General features: G+C 61.0%; 1 protein-coding gene across 2 annotated transcripts in view; it reads right to left on the reverse strand.

The window, feature by feature from the left end:
* The window catches only part of PAX7 (paired box 7), a 93,218-nt gene that overhangs the window by 40,373 nt on the left and 36,960 nt on the right, over window positions 1-15,885 (reverse strand). For both annotated transcript variants that reach the window (XM_051858050.2, XM_051858048.2), the window contains exon 5: window positions 839-1,038. In XM_051858050.2, the coding sequence (XP_051714010.1) occupies window positions 839-1,038 (200 nt within the window). The remainder of the gene's footprint in view (window positions 1-838; window positions 1,039-15,885) is intronic.

Consider the following 15,885-nt stretch of genomic DNA (forward strand, 5'->3'; position numbering starts at 1 on the left):
CCTATCCTTCCGGGCACAGACGGAGCCACCGTCCAGCCCTGGGCCCCGGGAGGCCGTGCTCCCAGCCTCAGTTTCTACACCTGGCCACTGTGGGAAGCCCTGAGCACAGCTGGCACCAAGGAGGAGCCCAGGAAGCCCATTCCCCTGGGAGAGGAGCACCCCCCACCCAGAAGCAGCCAGGGGCGGAGCCTCTCAGGCCCGACGCCCCCATCGAGGGAGAGGACTGACCGGAACGGGCTCCCAGGAGAGCCACACATCAGGGGCTTCTGCCCCGCCTCCCTGCACAGGCTCCAGGAATCTGAGGGCTCAGCCAGAGGGGAGGGGAGCGAGGCCCAGGGCGGGGGTGGGGATGAGGGGTGATCCCTGCCCCCCAGCAGGCTCCACTCCCTTTCCTCAGCCCCTCTGATGAGGAGCCACACGCAGTGAGGGCAGAGGGGACGTCCAGGTCTCCAGTCTGCCCACTCTTCCCTGACGCTTCGGACCTACCAGGATGCACCTGCCCCGTCTGCTCGCGCACCTCCCTAACGCTCCTAACGGGAGCCTTGTCAGCCACCCGAGGACACCCAGGCAGTCAGGATGTCTCCCTTTTCCCATCAGGCACTTGGAGAACCATACACTTCCTCTTCTGACGGGACGGACGCCCTCGCTTCCTCCCTCTGCCCTCCCTTCCTCCCTCTGCCCTCCCTCCCCCTCCCCCGGGCTGTATCCAGCAAACACGTGCACTGGTGGTACTGCCCATGTGGTCCCCGGAGCACCTGCTGCAAGCGTCGCCCAGGGAGCACGCACTGAGCGCCTCGGCAGCACACCTGCAGTGTGGACCCCCCGCGCTGCCCCTCACCTGGACGCGCGCCTCGGTCAGCTTGGTCCTCTGCGCCAGCTCCTCGCGGGTGTAGATGTCAGGGTAGTGCGTCCGCTCGAAGGCCTTCTCCAGCTCCTCCAGCTGCTCGGCCGTGAACGTGGTCCGGCTCCGGCGCTGCTTGCGCTTCAGTGGGAGGTCGGGTTCCGACTCCACGTCTGAGCCCTCGTCCAGCCGGTTCCCTACAGCCAGGGACAGGGAGGGAGAGGCGGGGGGGAGGAGCTGGTGAGGCTGGGGAGCCGGGGTCCGGGGCGGGGGAAGGCCCGGCGGCACGCTTGTGCCTTGGGACCGAGGACCTGGTCCCTCCTGAGCCGAGGCGGAAGGATGTTCACCGCGGCGTTGTTTATCAGCCTGGCAGACAGGCAGCAACCTCCAGGTCCAGCCCAGGGGCTGATCCAATACTTCCTGGCGCAGCCTCCCCTGTGGTTGGGCATTTAGGTTATTTCCATGCCTCTGTCACAGGTAGGGCTGGGGAGGGAGAGGATGGTTTCACGGGGGAATGTTTATTTATGTTATGTTGTCAGAATTCATAGAACCACATTCTCCAAAGTAGCATTTTATGGTATGTCCTGTGCGCCACATCACCAGGGAACCGTCGGCAAGGGAGCCGTCCCCTCTCGGCTGCCCTTCTCATCCCGAGGGCAAGGACCCCGGGTCAGACCTGCCTCCTTCCTCTGCTCTCTCCCAGCCAGGGCTGCCAGGTGCCCGGCCTCCCCCGACCGCATCTCCAAGAGGAGGCTGCAGCGGGCACACCGGGCACTCCGGGCCCGTGCCTGGCACATCTGGGGCTCTGAGCCAAGCTCAACTCATCCCAAGGGTCCAGTTCCTGAAAGACTAGCAGCCCTGGTTTTCTGACGGGGACAGGGAGAGTGAGCTCTTGGGGCTTTTAGGGGGAGCAAGCAGGCCTTGGCGGGCAGGCAGGGAGGCCAGCCCAGCAGAAGGGGACAGGCACCGGGCTGGGTGCCTCCAGCGGGGGCCTTGGAACTCAGATAGGAGCTGAGTGCAGTGGGGGCAGAATCCACAGGCGGAGGCTGTCCTCAGAGCCTTGAGGCCGGAGCGGGAGGGGAGCCCCAGTCTGATGGAGGAGGCGCAGCTCTGTCATGGGGGCCCCATGCCTTGAGTCCTCCATTTAGTTCCAGCCCGGCGCTGTCCAGCAGAGCTGCCAGGCCATTCAACACAGGTGGTGCTGGTCACCTGCGCCAAGCACTTACGATCACCCCCTGCAACCGACGAACTGAACTTGCCGTTTTACTTCATTTAAATTCCAGTGTGGAGCCGGCGCCGTGGCTCAATAGGCTAATCCTCCACCTTGCGGCGCCGGCACACCGGGTTCTAGTCCCGGTTGGGGCGCCGGATTCTGTCCCGGTTGCCCCTCTTCCAGGCCAGCTCTCTGCTATGGCCAGGGAGTGCAGTGGAGGATGGCCCAGGTGCTTGGGCCCTGCACCCCATGGGAGACCAGGAAAAGCACCTGGCTCCTGGCTCCTGCCATCGGATCAGCGCGGTGCGCCGGCTGCAGCGGCGGCCATTGGAGGGTGAACCAACGGCAAAGGAAGACCTTTCTCTCTGTCTCTGTCTCTCTCTCTCACTGTCCACTCTGCCTGTCAAAAAAAAAATAAATAAATAAATAAATTCCAGTGTGCGCAGCCGCAGGGTTGGCACTGTCCTGCTGGGGGTTAAGCTGCAGCCCGCGACCCTGGCAGCCCACAGAGGAGAGCTGGCTGCTCTGCTTCTGACCCAGGTTCCTGCTAATGCCCCTGGGAAAGCAGCCAAAGACGGCCAAGTGCTTGCTTCCCGCCACCCACTTGGGAGGCCAGAACAGAATTCCTGCCACCGGGCTCTGCCTGGCCCAGCCCTAGCTATTGTGGCCATTTGGGGAGTGAAGCAGCAGATGGAATATCTCCATCCATCTATGTGTGTATGTATCTATTATCTATATCTACCTATCTCCATCCATCCATCCATCCATTATCTCTGTCTCCCTCTCTCCCAGCCTGCCTTTCAAATAAACACATGCATATTTTTATAAAGTAAAATAAAAATTTTATTTTAAAAACGTGCATGCCACATGGGGCTGGAAGGGCACAGTCCTGGCCAGCATTCAACACAGCCGCTCTCCCTCCTTAGCCGAAGGGGTCAGGCTCACGCTCAGGGGTTCCAGTACCCACAGCCTCCAGCCAACACCCACCGACGCTGCTTTCACGCTACTGTTTTCTGATTCCCACCCACAGGTATCTCTGGACATGACCCTCACGTTCCACATCCAAGCGCCCGTTGCCTTGAATTAGGCTTTTAAAGCTGCTTTTGTCCCATGTGAAATATAAAGGCAAACCTAGGATGGGCTCTCGGGCTGGGACCAAAACGCTGAGCGCAGTGAGCGAGGGACCAACATTTGCTTTCTGTTGACCCAAAAACAAAATTCAGGGTGGTGGTGCCAAGGCCCCACCTTGTCGCCTCTGGTCCCCCCGCGACTGTGCTTTCTGGATGCATGCGTCACTGAGCTCCGGGTCCCATTGAGCCCAGGGTCCCTGTCCCTCCCCTCCCTCACTCAGCGGGGATCTGGAGAGCTCCGTGGATGCAGCCACGCCAGCCAGAAGCCCAGACTGAGGCGGGCGAGGCAGGACCCTCAGGTGTGTGTCGCACGCAGGATCTGGAGAGGGCCTCTCAGACCTGGGGTTGCCGTAACGACCCTGTGGATGCTGCCCACGGGGTTCCAGAAAGATCTCAAGAGAACAGGGCTGCGTTCTGCAGGTGACTGCAGCCCCCGGGGTGGGCGTGGTGGCGCAGTGAGCTGAGCCACAGTGTGGGACGCTCGCGTCCTATACTGGAGTCTGGTTTCAGTCTTGCTACTCCGCTTCTGATCCAGCTTCCTGCCAACGAACCTGGGAGGCAGCTGACAACAGCTCAGGTCCTCGGGGCCCAGCCACTCACACTCAAGACCCCGATGGAGGTCCTGACTCCTACCACTGCTCAGCCCCTGCTGCTGCGGGCACCTGGGGAGTGAGCCAGCAGACAGAGCTGCTACTCTCGCTCTCGCTCTCTCGGTACCTCTGCCTCTCAAATGCATAAATAAATCTTAAAAGACAAAAGAGGCCAGTGCCGTGGCTCACTAGGCTAATCCTCCGCCTTGCGGCGCCGGCACACCGGGTTCTAGTCCCTGTCGGGGCGCCAGATTCTGTCCCGGTTGCCCCTCTTCCAGGCCAGCTCTCTGCTGTGGCCCGGGAGTGCAGTGGAGGATGGCCCAAGTGCTTGGGCCCTGTACCCCATGGGAGACCAGGAGAAGCACCTGGCTCCTGCCATCGGATCAGCGCGGTGCGCCGGCCACAGCGCACCGGCCGCGGCAGCCATTGGGGGGGGGGGTGAACCAACGGCAAAAGGAAGGCCTTTCTCTCTGTCTCTCTCTCTCACTATCCACTCTGCCTGTCAAAAAAAATAATAATTAAAAAAAAAAGACAAAAGAGCCAGCAGCCCAGGAGAAGAGCCCCCCCCCCCCGCCCCGTTCCAGGAGTCTTTTCTGCAGTAGCCTCGTGACAAGCCTCTGAATAAGGAAAACGAGACGCAGAGAGGCTGAGCCACCTGTCGGAGCCACACCGCCAGGAAGCCCGTGCTCCCTCGCTGGAGAGCAACGAGGAGGCAGGGACAGATCGGGAAGGGGTGTGAGGGCCCTCTGGGACAGCCCTGGTCTCGCTAGCAGCTCTGGTCTGAGGGGACCTGAGATCCGGGTTCTGGCTCCGTCTTTCCCTCACTGGGTGGCCACAGACAAGGCAGTGGTGACTGCAGAAAGGGAGGGGCCGGGGGACCGGCTGCAGCACCACGAGAAGGGCCACCAAGGGCCCAGGGCACCACCACCGTGTCTTCCTGCCAGCCTCCTGCACCCCAGCCCTGGGGGCTTCTTTTCCGCTCCCCACCCCAGGGATTCCCTGAGCCTCAGGGACAAACTCATCAACAGCAGTGGCTGGAACTGGTTGCGGGAGACCCTGCCGGCCGGCTGGGTCCCCCACGCACCGCACGTGTATGGCCAGTTGTTTGGTTCTTTGGGTGGAGAGCATGGGGAGGCGCAGCCATGGGAACAGACATTAAGCAGAGGCCAGATTCGAGGTGGGCAGCGAGGAGCAGTCCCGGGACGGCCCGGGCTTCTGTCCCGCTGTGTGACGGGACAGCCCCAAGGGGGTGGGGCAGAGCCGGGGTAGAGCTGAAAATGGTCCCCAGATGGGAGGGGGGGTGGTCCTGAGAGGGCCCCTCTCTCCGGCTTTCTGCATCCTGTCTCCACTTAGCGGGCAGGGAGGTTCCCTGAGCACAGAGGACACCCAGTCCCTCCCGTGGGACCCTGCCAATCTCATGATGGACAGGCAGCCTCTCTGGTTTAAGAAGCTCCCCGTCTGGTGGAGGAGGTGTCCCAGTCCAACGGGGTGACAGGACACTGGGTCTGTCACAGTTGGGGGTCAGAGGGAGGGCAAGAGCAAATCCTGCCCAGAGCAGGTGCCGGCCAGGCTGAGGGTGGTGGCTGGCGAGTGGCAGGGCAGCTCTCACTGTCTCATCGCCAGCCTCGGGCTCCGGCAAGCCTCCTCTCAGAGCCAAGGCTGATGGCCGGGGAGGGCCAGGCGGCTGCAGCTACACTGAGAAACCCCAGCACCACGGGTCCTGCTCCGTGTCCACACAGTTCACGATTCCACGCGGTTCCCTGTCCTGCAGCTGTCTCCCGCCGTCCACACCCATGAACACTGTGTCCTCTGCTTGGAGTTCCCTCCTGCTTCCCCGCCCCCCACACCCTTGCTCACCCCTGCTCGCCCCAGACAACCCAGAGCGTGGGCAGCGTCCCCCAGCACAGCGTCCTGGGCCCGCCCGGAGGGTTCCACGCCCCGCCTTGGGGCTCTCAAGGCTCACAAGAGACACTGAGCTCGCCTGACTGTGCACCTGCCGGCATCACTGGGCTGGGAGAGCCGTGAGTACGCAGGGTCTCTGCCAGGCATCCAGCAGGTGCTCCGTAAAGGCCTCTCAATGAGCAGAGCTTGGCAGCACCCAGGTCATCAGGGTCCTTTCTGAACTCCACCACCTGTGTGTGGCACCCCACGGCCTGCAGGCTCGTTGCTGGCCCAGCAGAGCCCCACACAGCCACCTCGGGGGCTGAAACAGGTGGCAGCAGCCCCATTTCACAGATGCTCGGTGGAGCCCCAGGGCCGTGAGGCTGCCAAGAGACCCCCAGGCCCATGAGAGGCAACCTGGCTCCAGTAAGTTCCTGGGTGACCGAGACTCTGTTCTGATCTCCCTCCACCCGTCTCTGGCCAGAGGGAGAAGCCGTGAATTCAGACGGTCCCATTTCTGGACATTTCCACCTCACGCGAGGCAGGAAGGAGCTGACTGATCTCCAACCCCGAGTCGGTGGAAGCCGCAATGGCCCTGAGGTCTGGGGTCCTCCTCTCCGCCCTGCCGCCCCCTCCCGCGCTCCCTCTCCCACAGCCTCCCAGCCCAGCCTTTATTACAGTTTAACATAGGCCCGGCGTGGAGCTGCGGCAGAGAAACGAATCACATAATAGTTGATATGCGTTTTAATCAAGTAATTCGGGCAGAGCCGAGAGCCGGCGAGTGTGGGCCGGGCGTCCCTGAATACCAAGCAGGCCTGGGCGCCGGCCTTGGAGAATGGAAAAGTCATCTACAGCTCAGCTGGGGGCCTGCAGAGCCGGGGCCGTGGCGGCGGGCGCCCTCCCGGCCCCTTCGTGCAAACCGCTCAACTGTAACTGGTGCGGTGCACCTGCTCAGGCCGGTCGGCGGCAGCTGCCTGCACGCGAGGCTGGGGCAAGGGCTTGGGCCCCAGGCAAAGCCTCCCACCCCTCACCGGGCACAGGACAAGGGGCAGGAGGAAGAAGCGGCCCCGCCTCGTCTACCTCTTCTGCTCACACTCCTATGGGTCCCATCTCTGCTCTGAGCAACACCACCCAGCCACACACGTCCTTAGTCCCCTCTGCACCCGCTCACGGCGCATGTGCAACCAGCCCAGGGCCAACACCAGGAGAAACCGCATCCCTGTCAGGTGGGGGGATCGCCCCACAGCCCATCCCTGGCCCTGTCCTCCCCACCTCTCCCTGGACTCCAGCAGCGGCCGCCCTCCCTCTGCAGGTCTCTGCAGGCTGTGCCCTCCACCCGGGGCACCCTCCCCAAGCCCCTCTTGTCCTGTAAGCCCCCACAGTTGGCAGCATCAGGGTGCACAGGCTCCAGGCTGTGCCGCCTGCATCCTGCAGACTCCTCGTGCACCAATCTGGGTCATAGTAAGGGCTGCCCCTTCGCACAGCACATGTCACCATCAGACGTGCTAAGAAGTCCCTTTGATGTCCGTTCCCGACACCGCTACCCCACAGCAAGCTCCACGAGGCTGGGCGTCCTTGTCTTTTTGTTCATTGCTGAATCTCTAGCACTTGGCACAAAATGAGTGCCTGGAAGATTTGCTGCACAAATGAATGAATGAATGATGGAGTGAGCATCTTAAGATGCAGGAAACAGTGCCCAGGGTGAGGAAGCCTCCCCTGCAGTGTCCCCCTCCACCTGGGTCCAGGTTGCCAGCCTCTGTGGTCACACTGCCGAGCCAGCACAAACCAGACTCCTGCGGACTCATCTCAGATGTGTCAGGGCACCCACTCTGTCCCCAGCGCGTGGGAGTTCAAAGGCAAAATGGACCCAGCCTGGCTCTGGAGGCAGCAGGCGAGGGTGGAGAGGCGCCAAGTGCTGGAGCATCCCCCGGGGCTGACTTGTTAGCTCTGCTCTCGGTTCAGGCTCTGCCTGACCCTCTGCCCGTGTACACACACACACACACACACACACACACACACTCTCCCGTCCTGGGAGCCGGGACCCTGGCCAGGTGCCCTGCCCCACCCATATAGGCTACACAGCCCTGGACCGAGTGTGGGGTCCAGGAGCAGGACGAGTCCACAGTGCCTCCTGAGACCCCTCCCAGGCAGACGGGGTCTCCAGCAAGTCCCCAGGCCCCGCCAATCCTCTGGTGGCCCCACGGCCCTTGTACCCCATAGGAGCTACTGTCCCGTGGCTGCAGGACATCGGGGGAGTCTGTGATCTCTGACCCTTGGGCCAAGGCTACAGAGAGGAGAGGAGGAACCCAAAGCTCATGCCCAGGGCCTCAGCCAGAAGGTGGCAGGGCCTCGACAGCCAGGCAGAGTTTTCTGGAGCCGGGAACCTGCTTCAGGCTGCTGCCCCCACCCTCAGCAACTCCCTGGGAAGGAGACAGGGCTAGCTCTAACCCAGGAGGGGCTAACCCCGCCCCTCCCTCCAACCCAAGCCCAGTCTCAGCCAGGGTGAGATTCCCCCATGCTGATGTCTGAGGGGCCTCACGGACCCAGAACCAGAGCCTAGGCCTCCAGGCTCTCTGCCCGGCGCCCTCCCGCCCTCCCGCTTCCCCCACAAGGCTTCCCTGGTGGTGGGAGGCACTGGCGAGGTGGGATCCACACGGGCTCTGTGCAACTCTGTATCCCCCGTTACTTCCTGATGACCGAGAGACGTTAACGGGAGAGTTTCTCTCTCCCAGCTGGGCAGAAAGCAGGGAGCAGAGCGTCCTTAGGAAGCCAGAGCTGCGACTCGCACCTGTTCACAGCCTGAACTTGAGACACCTCCTCCTTCCCCAGGAAGTCCCCATCTAACCCCGGCAGGCTCTGCGAACTTCTGAGTCGGAGGTACAGACTACAAAACCTGGGCCCTTCTCTCCCCAGATCTCTGTGCAGACAGCAGTGCCGTTCTTCACTAGAGGGCGCTGTGCACACATCCTTGCCAGGAAGGGGCATACGGAGGAAGAAGGAAGTAGCACCGCGGGCGGCGGCACTGTGTAGTTGAGCCTGGCGTTCCCGTGGCCGACTGAGGGCTCTTCCTTCTGCATCAAGGCGTGAGGCACGCCCAGGTTACAGATGGGACAGAAGGGAGGGAGCGCAGAGGGCTGGTGCACCTGCGCGAACGGGCTCTCGGGCGGGGAAGACTTTCTGAGTGCAGAGCTCAAACCTGAGGCTCAGCTGCCTAAGGCCAAGGCTGAAGCTGCAGAGGCCAGCAGGACCCAGCTGGGTCCTTCTGACAGGCCGACGTCACAGACCTGTGAGGTGGGGGAGGGGCAGCGCTACAGACTGGGGCGGGGAGCAGCAGAGCTCTTGTTTTAAGACTTATTTTCTTGAAAGGCAGAGTCAGAGAGAGAGAGAGAGAGAGAGAGAGAGAGAGAGAGAATATGAGTATCTTCCCTCTGCTGGTTCACTCCCCAATGGCCACAATGGCTGGGGGGAGCCAGGCTGAAACGGGAGCCCAGAACTCCAGCCAGGTCTCCCGTCTTCCACCGCCTTCCCAGGCACATTAGCGGGCAGCTGGGTGGGAATTGGAGCAGCCAACCCGGAGCAGGCGCTCTCTGATACGGGACACCGGCGCCTGTGAGCAGGCCCCAGGCCGCGCAGCGCGAGCAGACACCTGGCGGCAGGAGCTGAGCTCAGAATCTCTGTTTCCGCTCTTCCATCTTGAAAATAATGACCAGCTTCCCTCCACTCTGTCCTTGGGTTGTTTCATTCAATGACTCATCAAAGTCACCTAATATGCAGGCAGGGGGCTGGCGCTGTGGAGTAGCAAGTAAAGCCGCCGCCCACAGCGCCGGCGTCCCATGTGGACTCCTATTAATGTCCTGGCTACTCCACTTCCAGTCCAGCTCCCTGCTAATGTGCCTGGGAAAGCAGCAGAGTGGCCCGAGTCCTTGGGTGCCCGCTACCAGGTGGGAGATGCCGAAGAAGTTCCTGGCTTCAGTCTGGCCCAGCCCCAGCTATTGTGGCAATTTGGGGAGTGAACCAGAGGATGGAAAATCAATCTCTCTCTCCCGGTGACACATGAAGCCCCGCCACCCGTTTGTGCCCCCCCAAAGTGCCTGTGAAAGGAACACGTCCTTGAAAAGTCAAACCTTCAGGACCCTGGGGAGTGCCCTCCCCACCCCCTGCCCTGCTCTGCTGGAGCCCTGGGGAGCAGAGGGCTTGAAAGTCATCAAAACAGAGTGGCCCTGCCTCCTGTGTCCACCCCGCCCGGGCCTCCCAGCTCAGCACTGAAAGCTGGGCATTTGCCAAAGACAAGAGCTCCGTGGTCATGGGCAGCCTCTCCCAGCGGGGCTGGATGAGAAGGGCGCAGGAGTACACGTCTGCAAACACGCATGTGGATGTCGCTGACATCACTACGACCCCAGGAGCTATGTGTCACTGCTGGCCCCATTCTTCAGGTGAGCAAACTAAGGCTCCAAGGCACTGAGTGGCTCAATGGCAGCGCAACAGGAAGTCCCGGCCGCTGGCAGCCCCACCTTGCCTGTCACGGTGTCACCTGTGAGCCTGACCAGGGCCCGCCTGCACCTGCACAAGCAGACCCCACCTTGCAGGGCCACTGGCAGTCTGGGACGCCGCCACCTGCCCCGTGTTCCCAACCAGCGCTCACCAGCCACCAGGCTCGTGGGGCTGTGCGGCTGCCACCCCTGGGCGGCCCCATGGGTTCCCGTAGCACCAGCCCTTCGCGCCACACCCTGAGCTCCTGGTGTCCACTGCTGCCCGAAAATAGGAATTATCTTTCTTATTTTCATATTATTTGAAAGGCAGAGAGAAGAAGGATCCCCCATTCACCAGTTCCCTCCCCAAATGCCCCCAAACAGCCACGGCAAGACCAAGCCCACACCCGAGCCAGGAGCCCGGGGCTCGATCTCTGTGTGAGGTGGGGACAGGGGCACCCCTCCAGGGTGTGTGGCAGCAGGAAGCTGGAATCAGAAGCGGAGCAGACGCTCAACCCCAGGCACCCTAATATGAAATGTGGGCCCCCCATAAGGCGTCTTAGCCACGGCACCAAACGCCGAGAATTAGCTTTGAGCGAACATTAGCTTTTGTTCACCAAATACCAGGGCACTTCAAAAAGTTCATGGAAAACAAAATTAAAAGCTGTTTACTTTGGTCAAAAAATTTTTGAAACCCATACAATGCATTTTTGTAAACTTTTAAAAGACTCAGTCGATGCATGGATTTCAAAAACTTGTACCAAAATAAACTTTTGATTGCATTTGTCCACAGAGAGACAGAGAGAGAGAATCTTCCATCCACTGGTTCACTCCCCAAATGGACACAATGGCTGGCGCTGGGCTGGGCCGAAGCCAGGAGCCAGGAGCTTCTTCCTGTCTCCCACGTGGGTGTGGGGGTTCAAGCACTTGGGCTGACCTCCAATGCTTCCCTAGGCCATTAGCAGGGAGCTAGAACGGAAGTGGAGCAGTGGGGACTCGAACTGGTGCTCATATGGGATGCCGGCACCGCAGGAGGCTGCTTTACCCGCTGCGCCACAGCGCCGGCCCCCGTCTGCAGCTCCTCGGACACCGTGTGATGCAGGCCCAGGAGCTATATCTGAACTTCCTGCCGGGCTCCTCCTCACCCCGGGACACCCCCCAGAGATCCTGGCTTCACAGGGGACGGGATCCCTTCTGTCACGCTGAGTGCGACCCCAGGGCAGGGTGACGGGGAACAGTGCGGTGGTTCCCAGAATTCTAGAATCTTCCTACACAGGAACGCACGCCGTCCGTTACACTAAGGACCCGGGGGCCTCATCACCACAGACGCAGACGGGAGCTCACCCACACCTCCCGGTCCCACAGCTCCTCCCCCAGGCTTTCTCATCCCTGGGGACTCGCCTCCGCCGCCCCCTCCCCCAGCCTGCCTTAGGGACTCATGGGGTCAGTACCACCAGGCCCCTGGGCGGTTAGGACACCTGCATCCCACAGCCGAGCACTTGGGGTGCTGTCCAGCCCCGGCTCCCGACTCCAGTTTCCTGTCACCTGCAGATCCTGGGAGGCGGCAGTGATGGCCCAAGCAGCTGGTGTCCTGGCAGTCACGTGGGAGCCCGGGACCAAGTTCCCAGCTCCTGGTTTCAGCCCTAGCTCAGCCCCGGCCTAACCCAGCCATTGTGGCATCCAGGGAACGAACCAGCAGATGGGAGCTCACTCTCTCTCTACCTCTGTCTCTCTCATTTTTCAAATAAATACATTTTAAATTATCAATAAATAAGCCTTCGAGAAAACTCCAAAACCCAGCATTCTGCTGCATACCACGGTGCACAAAAACAGGTGCACCTGCAGGATCCCGGCAGGACCCCAGCGGGGGAAGGGCAGGCGCCCCCCCCCCCCCCCGCCTCTGGAGCATGTGGCTTTGATGCAGGCCCCTCCTCCCTCCCCTGTGACCTGGGCGCCCAGCTGGCAGCACAGACCCCACCCTCGCTGGTGCCACACCACGGCCACCAGCCAACCGGAGCGGCTTCTCTGCCTCCTGCTGCCTGCGCAGCTCCAGACTGAAAGGCAAGGGGGCGGGGGCGGGGGCGGGGTGCAGCTAGCAGCCACGACGCTGGTTAAAGGGCAGATGCTGTGGCACAAAGAGTAAAACTGCCCACTGGGACGCCCGCATCCCACATCGCAATGCCAGTCCGAGGTCCGGCTGCCGTGCTTCCGATCCAGCTCCCTGCTCGTGCGCCTGGAAGGGCAGCAGAGGGTGGCCCAAGTGCGTGGGCGCCTGCCACCCACATGGGAGACTGCGAGTGCTGGGTTAGAACTCCTGGGGCCGGTCCCTGACTTTCCCTCCAAGTTGCTGTGCACCCTGTGGCAACTCCAACCCTCTCTGAGCCCCATTTCGAAACCCCGTCCTTAGAAACAAAGCCCCCCTCTGGTTCCCTGGGATCAGGGAGTCTGGGCTGCAGGTGATTTATTCTTGACTTCACCACCACAGCCCAGCTCGGGCCCCCAGGAGGGCTGGCTTCCCAGGCAGCACCTGTTGCTGGAGACGCCATGACTGACAGGCGGGTCAGCAGGACTTCCAGAAGGTACCAGGATTCTAAGTTGGTGGTGCAGAGCCACTTGCCCACCCTGAGCCCCCTGAGCCCTGTGGGGGAGGGGAAGGACACACTTGATCACCCTCACACTCTGCCTGGGGCCAGCCCAGCAGTCCCCTCCCTTCCCCCGCTCCCCCTCCCCTCCCCCGCCGTGCCCCCCGCCCCCCGCGCCTCCTGTGCTGCTGGGCCGCTCGCTGGGCAGCAGAGGCCTTTCATGGTGCATTCTGTGGCTGCCCCCTCCCCAGCAACCCCATCCTGTCGTGCCCCCATCAATCTACAGCCACCCAGCCCTCGCCAGCTGGCCCGGCCGGGCCGTTCCCAGGCAGAGCAGGTCCACAGTGGAAGGCGGTGGAAAAATGTGGACAAATTTCTGATTTGCAACACTCTGGGACAGAGTTTATTGCCATTGTTTGCGGACGAGTGTGTAAATAAAGCAAGGCGAAGATTGCAGGGGGAGGCTGATGAAAGGCAGAAAACGAGAAATTTTATGGCCATAAGAAGCGTACTCTAATGGTGATTTTTGAGGCACTGGACCATGGTGGTTACTTAGCCAAATGATCGCTGTGAAGCTGGGTAAGGCAGCTTATTGCTTAATTACTGTTACGTATTATGTCAGGCGGACACCCCAGCCCTGGAAAACTTGGTCCTGGGAAGATACACACCGCCCTGGAGCCAGGTCCCAGCGCTGACGGGCAGCTGGGGGTGCCGAGGGAGAGCCGGCACCTGCCCCCAGCAGACTGGGGGCCCCTGGACCTGCCTCTGCCCGCCCCCTGCCCATGCGCTGGCCATGGAGGAGAAGGGAGAGACTCCAACTTGGGCCGTGCCTTGTGGGTCCTGATTTCTGGCGCCCAGTGCAGCAGCAGCCGGGGTCCGAGCCTGCCGTGGGAGGGACGGCAGAAAACTGATGGACTTCAAAGCTGTGCGCAGAAGGCAGTCGGGGGCTCCCCGGAGGCTCCCAGCACGAGAGCCTTCACAAAGCCGCTCAGAGGGCCCCGCTGGTGGTGGAAGGAGGCAGCCAGAGTGCTGGGAAGGAAAGAGATGGCCCCCACGTGCAGCGTCACCCAAGCCTGGGACGTGGCCTGAGTCTGTTCCTGACTCACTCGGAAAGAAAAGGAGGTGGCAGCAGCCAGCACTGCGGTGCAACAGGCTAAGCCACCACCTGGGACATCAGCATCCCACATGGGCACGGGCTCGAGTCCCAGCGGCTCCACTTCCGATCCAGCTCCCTGCTAATGTGCGGGGAAGGCAGCAGATGATGTCCCAAGTGCTTGGGCCCCTGCACCCTTACAGGAGACCCAGACGGAGTTCCAGGCTCCTGGCTTTTGCCTGGTCTAGTCCCGGTCATTGCTGCCATCTGGGGAGTGAACCAGCAGATGGAAGACATCTCTCTGTAACTGCATTTCGAATAAATAAATCTTGAAAAGCAAACCAAAGGGGGCAGCGACCCTGGGATAAATTGTCCCTTGGGGGCTGTAGCAGCTCGTGGCTGTGTGATTCTAAGAGGCCATGATGCTGTTGCTGTCGGAGCTGGTGAGGTGGATTTTGCTAAGGGGATGGGCACGTGCCAGTCAGACACCTGCAGCCTCTTTGCGTGGTTCGCTCCTGCCAGGGAACTCAACACACGTTCCCTCCTTTCATAGGACCCTCAGTATAATCTAGGGATGCCAGGATTCTCTGCTACAGGCTCAGGGAGGCGTGGGGGCTGGCTCAGCCAAGGCTCCAGGGGAACCCAGGTGAGCTGGGCACCAAAGCCAGCGACTGCAACGTCCAGCAAAGCCATCTTCCAGACCAGCGGCTCTAAGCCTTCCCCGCCGCGGAATCAGCAGGTGCACCCGTGGGGACACCCAGGATACCGGGTCCCACGTGGGGGTCCCTGAATCAGCAGGCAGAGCTGAGTTGTTGTTGCTGGGGAGTGCTGGGAGCCACTGCTCTGCAGGAGCTCAGAAACTGTGCGGCTCTGTGACACGGAGCAAGCGCCCAGGGTCGGCACCCGGCTCTGCTCACCTGTTTACTGGCGTGTGCAAGGGGACAGTGCTTGCCACAGTGTCAGGACAGTCCTTTCAAAGGCTGACGTCAGGGACCACACCTGGCACCTGCCTCACCCACACCTGTCTGGTAGCCTCCTGGCCTGAATCGTTTCCATCCCATGAGGACAAAGATTTTCTTTCTTTTCCTTTTTTTTTTTTTTTTTTTTTTTTTTTGTATTTGACAGGTAGAGTTACAGACAGTGAGAGACAAAGAGAAAGGTCCTCCCTCCGCTGGTTCACTCCCCATGGCTGGCGCTGCACCCATCTGAAGCCAGGAGCCAGGTGCTTCTTCCTGGTCTCCCATGCGGGTACAGGGGCCCAAGCACTTGGGCCATCCTCCATTGCTCTCTCGGGCCACAGTGGAGAGCCGGACTGGAGGAGGAGCAACCGGGACTAGAACCCAGCACCCATATGGGATGCCGGCACCGCAGGCGGAGGATCAACCAAGTGAGCCACGCTCTGGCCCCAGAGGACAAAGATTTTCTCTGTTTTGTTCAAAGCCTTTGTCCCCAGTGCCCAGAAAGGGGCGTGGCCGATGGCAAGAGCTCCACACACACTTGCTGAGTAAGTGAATGAAGGAATGAATGAATGGCCTTCTAGATGCAGGGATCTGTGCAACAGCTCGCCTTGTTTGGATAGAGGCTTGCAACAGTCTGCTCTCGGAGCCAGCGTGAGTGCTGATGAGGGTGTGAGGACCACCTTGTATAAGCATCTCATTAAAGATGTATTTATGCGACGCCAGACACCTGGCCCATGCTGAAAAGCCCCAGACAGCCAGCTGAGCAGGGCCAGGAGGTCTGGAGGACCGGCACTCCAGAAACCCACACACAGACACGCCACCGAATTCCCCCAGCTGCAGCCAGATGTTGGACCCACTCAGGGCCCCCCACATGCACACGGGGCGCCTTGGTGATCGGCTGCCCCTGCCCAGGGCACGCCCCACCCGCTCACGCCTCAGAGCCTGTCCCCGTGAAGGGCCAGGCGTCTTTGGAAACGACCTGCTGGAGGGAGCCACTCTTAAAAGGAGTTAAAATCCAATTTGATCCTGCTGCTTACGCCTTTTCTAGTTTGATGTGTTTTTGATAAAAAGATTTTTTTGATCAATAAAAATAAAATCTGTTACTCGCACCCTGGGGCAATTACTGC

Source organism: Oryctolagus cuniculus, chromosome 7, assembly GCF_964237555.1.
Source record: "Oryctolagus cuniculus chromosome 7, mOryCun1.1, whole genome shotgun sequence".
NCBI lineage: Eukaryota > Metazoa > Chordata > Mammalia > Lagomorpha > Leporidae > Oryctolagus > Oryctolagus cuniculus.